The sequence below is a fragment of the Mus pahari genome, chromosome 5 (assembly GCF_900095145.1).
Source record: "Mus pahari chromosome 5, PAHARI_EIJ_v1.1, whole genome shotgun sequence".
In the NCBI taxonomy this organism is placed as follows: Eukaryota; Metazoa; Chordata; class Mammalia; order Rodentia; family Muridae; genus Mus; species Mus pahari.
The window spans coordinates 21,103,251-21,111,174 of record NC_034594.1 but is presented as its reverse complement, the minus strand read 5'-3'; the positions used below and the strand labels follow the sequence as shown (position 1 = coordinate 21,111,174).

The 7,924-nt window shown below is 44.4% G+C and overlaps 1 protein-coding gene across 1 annotated transcript in view; it reads right to left on the bottom strand.

Annotated features, from left to right (window-relative positions):
- Positions 1-1,315: 1,315 nt before the first annotated feature.
- The window catches only part of Il18rap (interleukin 18 receptor accessory protein), a 29,519-nt gene continuing 22,910 nt past the window's right edge, over positions 1,316-7,924 (bottom strand). The window contains exons 10-13 of the mRNA XM_021199224.1: positions 7,689-7,840; positions 6,620-6,757; positions 2,673-2,846; positions 1,316-1,992 (exon numbers count right to left, since the gene is read on the bottom strand). Of these exons, the coding sequence (XP_021054883.1) occupies positions 1,532-1,992; positions 2,673-2,846; positions 6,620-6,757; positions 7,689-7,840 (925 nt within the window). The 3' untranslated portion in view covers positions 1,316-1,531. The remainder of the gene's footprint in view (positions 1,993-2,672; positions 2,847-6,619; positions 6,758-7,688; positions 7,841-7,924) is intronic.

The following is a 7,924-nucleotide window of genomic DNA, read 5'->3' as shown; positions in this document are numbered from 1 at the left end:
TGCTGCTCAGTGCCAAAGTCAAAGTGGTTTTTATGATGTGGTTCTTCTGCGAAGGAGGATCAGAAGAGCATTTCACACAGGCACCAAGTGGTCAGATGTCAGTGGATGACCCACTCTGCCTGTGGACCTCATTTGGTTCGCAGTGGATGTGATTCATGATGTGGGAGCCAGTTCATGAGGTGCTGCCTTCACTGCCCATGTGATGAGCTACCCTGTTCCATCAGGAAAGGTGGCGTTCAAAGGTCATAAACAGCTACATCAACTCAAACCTTGTTTTAGCTACAGACCAAGTTATGAGCATCAAATTCACCTTGTTAATCAAAATGATGACCCAGCCCCTTAAACACATCATCCTGTTACTAAGGAAGACTTCCCCTAAGACCACTCGGTCAATCAGTGTCTATACAGGGTACCACTCTCAGCAGGCAAATGACATGCAAATCTATGGTCATCTGTTGTATTCTTGCTGCTTGTCAACAAATGTGTGCCCTTATGCCCCAGACTCTGCTTCATGATTGCTGCCTCTCTAGGTTGTAGACAACTACAAATCCATTCCTTGTCTTAATTGGACTTATGACCTGGGACAAATTAGTCTCTACTTGCAGAGACCTGGGTAAGGTCTCTAGCCAAGGAAACAAGGAGAAATTGTAATTAGTTCTATCCCATTCCTAAGTCTAAATCCTGTGCATATTGTACCAGCCAAGAGGAGGGCTCTGTTCTCTCTGATATATACAATTTGGAAGAACTTGACTCAAATTTTTGACGCTCTGAGTGTTGATCGTGTATTTTTTTTCTGTCTCTAGTGACTTGTGATGTGACTTTTATTCACTTATGGTCCATACTGAGCAGGAAAGAAAACACAGCTCTCACCCAGCCCCTTAGGCACAAGGGGGGATGACTACCATTCTATGCTGTGCCTTTGGAAACTTGGACACAGGATGAGCTCACTAAATGCATTTGTGAGTCATGATATTTTCTGCCAACAACAGATCCCATGCACGCTGTTCAACTGCAGGTCTAGAAACATACAGCTAGTTCACGCCTTCAAAGTGGTCATGTCCTGTAGGGACCCAGGAGATCGTATGTTCTGTCTCACCTTCTATATTTCTCCTCTGTAGAGTTGATGAATAAACATGCAGCAAAATTTCTTTACAGAAGGACTTTAGGTGGGGTTTCAATCACTCATATCTAACAAAATAAAATCCTATTTATCTGATTGCATATACACACAAACATATGATAAATCCATATATAGTGTGTAAAACAGGCGTGCATACATGTGCATGCATGCATGTTGGACAGCCCGTGGAGCTATTTCTGTTGATTCTGATCAGGCTACTTGGAAACTCTCAGGGAAATGTGTGCTGAGCACACGGCAGAGATCTGGAGTATTATTCTGTGTCTGTTCCAGGAACTCAGACCCTAAAACCACAGGTGCTGCTTCATTCCACTCTCTGTCAAGCTTGCTTGGCACAAAGAGCAGAAAGGCTCAATTTTCTCTCAGCCTGATTCACACAGCAAGTTCTATCCATCAGCACCTCTTCTGGTGGCTGGAGAGGAGGTCCTGAGCTCCGTGGCTGTTCCCTGAGTTGGGCATTCCTTCCAAGGGTTTCTGTGTCACTAGGTCCTTATTAGGGGAAAAGCCCTTCAGGATAACTCTGAGCCAGTTGAACATAAACCTGTTGGAGTTCTTCACAGGCATGTGGTAACGAATTTGGGTCCAAAACCTGGAACTGGCATGGACCGACTTCAAGCCTTTCCATGTGACTGTGGGGAGGACCCGCAGAGCCTTTTTGACAAGGTAAGGAAGAGATTCTGGCTCTTGGAAGGAGCAGAACTTAATTAAAATCAGTTTCAGTGTCTGATCAACCAAGGCAAGGTTCACTGCTGCTTGTAGCTCAAAGACACGGGGTCCATTGACGTAGCTGGGACTCAGGATAAAGATCCCTCTTCGGCTTCTCTTAATGATGCTCACAATGTCATCCGTGTACACTGGAAACAAATAAATTAATGACTTTCAACTGATATAAAACTTGAGTCACAACAAGTTCAAACCTTTCAGAGATGCCAGGAGGGTTTCTTCTAACTTGGGCACTCTTGGGCTGAGACATAAGGAGAAAGGACCCTCACCCACACTCTGAGCTGTTGAAGATATGTGCCAATACCCACCAACTGTTCCTGTTTCCTTCCACCTTAAATCACCACCTAAAGCACGTCGGAATATGGCTGGGGATATGGTATATCTCAAGCTACTTGTGGGGGTATGGGGACAGGGAAGGCTAGCAGGCCAATTGAGGCTTGGATGGGTCGTGTGTGACATCCATCTTAGAGGCCTGCTATACCTCCTGCTGGAGCAGAATTCTAGAAGCCAGAAAGGCCATCTGTTCAAGATGAGAGTGATTCTTTCCCAGGAAGAATCCAGGGAAAGCCTAGGTGGTTTTTCCCAGGGCCCTCTATTATTGATTATTTTCCTGAAAATGGATATTTTTTTGGAAGACAGAGCATGTCTTGGAGCACAGTTTTCTCTGTTCTTGTCCAAGACGACCTAAGTCTATTAAAAAAAATGTAAACACAGAAGATGTGTATCATAATGAAGGCACGACAGAAGACTCTCTGGGCTCCAGGGGGTTATTCTTTGTGTTCTAATTGGTTCCTTGGCAGGCAAGACCTACCTCCTCCTGGGGTCACATCTCTTTCAAGCAAACACAAGCTGTATCCATACATGTTTTCTAGCACTTCTGGGAAAAGATTCAGAGCCAAGTGTTCCTCACTCAGAGAGCCCATGGCTTCAGTCTCAGGAGAGCTCCAATTCGAGTAGGATACAAATGCATCAAATTCCTTCTTATCTAAGGAAAGGGAAAAAAAAACCGAAGTCCTTTTTATTAACTATCATGATATATACAGATGCTTGGAGCATATGCTAAACAGAAAAGAAATAAGATTTTGGGATCCTTACAAAAAGGAATTAAAAACAAAACCAGCAGATGCATCCATTTTAAAATCACACCACAGAGTGGTTTTGATTGTCCATATAAAACCCAATGATTAGCGTATGAAGTACCCCTGTGTCTCTGCAGGGGATAGATCAAACAGCTGGGGCCTCCCATGATTGAATCTTGTGTGCTCGGGAGGGCATCATTCTTCGTATCTGCAGTGTTTCTAGCTCATTAGTCACACATCAAAGAGGAGTCTGCTCCGTTAAAGCGTGATAATAACCAGAAATCAAGTGCTGTTAAGATCTGGATCCAGTACCCACCAGGAGATGGTGGCACACTTATAGCCACGCAACAGCAATGGACGGTTCAGATGGTGGAGGTCTAGTAAGTTAACAACACACATGTGACTCCTATTGCCCGTGGCTGCTGTAGTCATCACGGTACTACAGCCCATAAAATTTCTTCCGTGTTCAGTAATGCTGGTGTGGTCCTCTATGTGCACAATACGCAGAAGCATATCTCTCCGGCCATGTCCCGTATACAGCGCATGACTATATCACTGGCCTCTCCATTTGTTGCACTTCGCTTGCCATGACTATGGAACACACTACCGCTTCTAAACAGTGTTTGCCCTACAACGCCATCAGCAGCTCACATACCTGGCAGTTCACAAGTCTCACAATCGGATAAATGTTCTCCTCTGCTTAACTGGGTGTTGGCTGTTTTACCCATCACAACCTGGGCATAGTTGTGCTTTATCTATGTATTTACATATATAGTACCCACTGTGTAGTGATAGGCTTATATACACAAACTCTCCAGAGAGCCCACAGCCTACTGTGTCGTAGGTTATACTGTCTAGGTTTATACAAGCACACTATATTTTGTTTCTACAAAGAAAAGTAGCCTAAGGATACATGTATCTGAAAGTACTCTTGTCATGAAGTGCTGTGTCACGTGACAGTACTTGTGTCTGCTTGTGAGGTGAAATCAATCGAGTTCCCCTCGTAGGAATGGTTGCATGGGGTAGCAAATATGAATATACCAGACTAGAGTCTCTGGCTCTCACCCACCCCCTTATATTTGAGAAGCTACATTTATATAACTAGTCTTAGGATACTGTGAAGGTCTTTTGTACTTCTTTTGATAATATTATCAGGAAGATTTATTATGGGGTAAGCTTTTAAAAAAAAAAACCTACCTAGAAGAGACAGAAAACTCACACATTAACTCACACATTTTGGGATGGAGCAGCTGTAGTTTATATTTCAGGTCTTTCCATAACCTCCATCTACAGGGTTGTTAGACGTAACTAATGTCTCAGGCCACAAGTAGCGTCTCAGGCCGTTCAGCAGTGTGCTTGCCCAATGTAAGTTAAAAGAGATGCCTAGAGGATTGACTACCATCCACAAATAAAGCGGGAGGCTCAGAGCCCCCAAAGCTCTAGAAGCTAGTTTGTGAGGTACTCGACTGCCCATATAGAAAGGAGGAGACTCTGAGGTGTGCCCTGCAGGTAAGTGCTGGTGTGTTTAAGAGTGAGACCTTGAGATAAGAGTAAAGAAGTTCTGGGGAGGAGGATAGTAGGGCACACTGATGGGAAGAAAGGGTTAAAAGTGAGATCGCCTTTACTGAGGATGGGGGAAGAGAAAAAGAAGGGTGAGTGAATACCAATAGAAATGATTTTAAAAGCAAAATAAAAATAAAAATGTGTAACACACCATAGCTACCTCTGTTCCTCCCAGTGTTTTGTAAAAATCCCAGAGTTTTCTATAAATCAAAAGATAAACTTATTTAGTAATGAATTTACAGAGTGTGGTATTAGAGGACCTACGCATGTCCTCCTAGTGTTATTTCTTCCTAAATGACGTTTGGACATTCACAATAAACTCCTGGGTTTTCATTTGGTAAATAAATGTCCACTTGACCAGCAGAGGGCGCTGAATCACTGTGCTCCAGAACCCAGTTCTGAGCAAATCACAAAGAAGTTAAATCATATCAGACAAAATTAAATGATCCCTATCAACCGACTCTGCTTATAAACTCTGGAACCTTAAGGTAATATATATGTGTGTGTATATATATGCTTTTCAATGAAAGAAGTGTGGAGCCACCTAGGGAGGATTGATTAGACATTTGTTCCATACAAATATAAAAGGCTAATTAAACAAACAAAAATTCTGAAAACACTGTTGGCTTATGGAGCTCAAAGGATGTTGTCAATAATCTATCTAAAGAAAGATGAAATGCATGTATTTCTCCAGTTTTCTTGTGTGTGTGTGTGTGTGTGTGTGTGTGTGTTGGGGACTGAACTCAGACTTGAAACACTTCTTACTTCCTTTTCTGGGTGCCGTTATTTTAGCCTGCAAAAGCCACTGGCCTCAGAGGACCCTCCCAGTGAGGGTGCCTACACTGCAGGCAGACCTTCTGCTCCAAGCAGCAAAGTCAGTCACAGATACTGCAAATACACTGACCTGAGACTTTCTGGAGCCAGCAAAGCTTAAAGCAGCATTCTAGCCCATACAACTGGATGGGTATTAAAACCATGTCTTGTGGGTGAATTAACAGAAGTGTCATTAGTAATAATAGGACTTGTAATTTGTGCAACTTACACTTGTTTGGGACAAACCCATGGCCTGGCATGCCTTGTTTTCATGTGGCAATAACCCAAGTGATGGGTTTCCTAAATCCAGACTTACAGATTCAAAGTGAAGACACAGCCTCTTAGGGTGGTCTAATATGAAGATCATGACTTCGTCTTTCTCTGTCTAAGGGGACTGTGAAGATGGCAATAGTCAATACTGAGACTGGGCATGTGATCCATCCTCAAGGGACATTCATCGAAGACCTTACTGAGGTTCTATATACTTAGGTACCAGTCTAAAGGCAAACCATGTCTAGCCTCAGTGAGCTCACATACTGTCCTCTGCCTGCTGCTGTGGCAGTCCTGTTTTATGAATGAGGAGAGCGGGATATAAAGCTGCCACTTGCTGAATTACCTCAGATTGGTTAGCAGAGAGAATATGTCTAGGTTCTAAAAATCCCACCAAAGTATCTTCTACAAGGTTCCTGGTAACTAGAATGAGCTAGAATTGTTTCTTCAGTCTTTCCTGCCAGAGCAGAAGGAAGAGAGGAAGGAGGAGGAGGAGGAGGAGGAGGAGGAGGAGGAGGAGGAAAAATAAGAGGAAGTAAAAGAAGATGAATAAGAAGAGGAGCAGGAAAATTAGAAGAAAAGAAGAGGAAGATAAAGAAGAGGAAGAAGAGAAGGAGGGGGAGGAAAGACTAGGGGAAGAGGAGGACGAAGAATTAGAAGAGGAAGAAAAAGAATAGGAAGAATAAAAAGAAGAGAAAGAAGAAGAGGAGGGGAGGAAGAAGGAGGATAAGTGGAGGAAGAAAAATTAGAAGAAAAAGAAGAGGAAGAAAAAGAAGAGGAAAAAGAAAAAGAAGAGGAAGAGGAGGAGGAGGAGGAGGAAAAGAAGAAGAGGAAGAACCCAAGCCTGCAAGATAAGACACTACCTATCAGGCATTAGCTACCTCTGACTTCTCTCATGGGCTGCTCTGGCTGGCAGGAGGCATGGCAAATCATAACTAAGACGGTTGTAAGAAAAGAGAGCCAATAGGTAGGGAGTAACTAAGTAAGAGTGTCTTGTCACTTAGTCGGAGAGTGGCACACTGGGTGTTCTTACCCCCCACAGTCTCATCTTTGTTCTTGTAGGTTCGACAGAGCAGGACAACTTCAATCCAGTGCCAGTAGAGGAAAGCAGCTGCCACCAGAATGCCCGCCAGCATCAAGGCCGTGCCCAGAAGGATGTAGACATACACCACTAAGGGAGACACAGACATCTGAGCAAACACATCTGGACCAACACAGCCTACTATGTAATAGAAAGCAGTGCTGCTGTCTCTGTCATCCCAAGTCTGCATGGAAGTGTCCACAACTAACTCCAGAGAGCCAGGTGGATGGGAACTTCCCAAGAAGCTGACTTACGATGCTGAGCCTCTTTACCTATCGTTTGTTCCTACAAATGTCTACAGAGCTCATCTGTACCTTTCCCGTCGTCTGCTGTAAATTACATTTGTGTGTGCTCATCCCCATGGAAGTCTAAACATTCCTAGACCAGGAGTCACATCAGCGTCACCCTGCATCCTCCATGACTCAAGGGATCTGCATAGGAAAGCTACAGTCACAGCACGCTTACAGTGTCACGCTATGGCCGGAGGACATTTACCCTGCTGTGTTCCAGTCATCGACCGAGCGAGTCTGTGATTAGCCCAACCTCATCCCTGGACATCTGGCTAAGGATGGAACTGTTCCTCATGGGCATTTCTCCGAGCTGTTCTCATGTTCTCTGGAAGCCAGCCGGGGCAAACGGCAAAGAAAATGATGTCTGCACACTGGGCTGGCATGGTGGGTGGGCGTAGGTGGGGCTGGGGATTCTTGTAGGTACAGGAGGGATACGTGGGTTAATTGAGTGCTTTAGGGAATAAGTGGGAAGGGTACATGAGTGGATAACAGCATGAACAGAAAGTCTGGGTGAGTTGAGTAATGGGCTATTCTGAGCACAAATTAGTTGTTAAGAAGCCCAGGTCAAAGTCAGTTGTATGGTTATGGTCAAGGCCTTAAAGGAACTGCCACGGCAAAGTGCTTCAGTGTCTAGAAAACACAGCTAACACTGATGTTCTTCTTGGGAAAACCCCCCTTCCCCCTTCAAGAAGGACAGTTGTCAGTCTGTGGGAACAGAGCCCTAGGCTTACCCCCTTCCTTCTTCCTCAGCCGGAAGGTCCGTGTTGTGTTCCCAATGGAGTTCTGGGCAAAGCAGACGAACTTTCTGCTGAGATCTCTTTGGGTGACTTCTCTCAAGAAGATGGTACGTTCAATGACTTCATTCTTGAAAGTGGATTGAATCCTAGAAAAGGAGGGGGAAATTCGCACCCACTCAGGAAGATCAACTGCCATTCGTGAAGCTGTGCTCAGAAAGCTGACGGGGGGG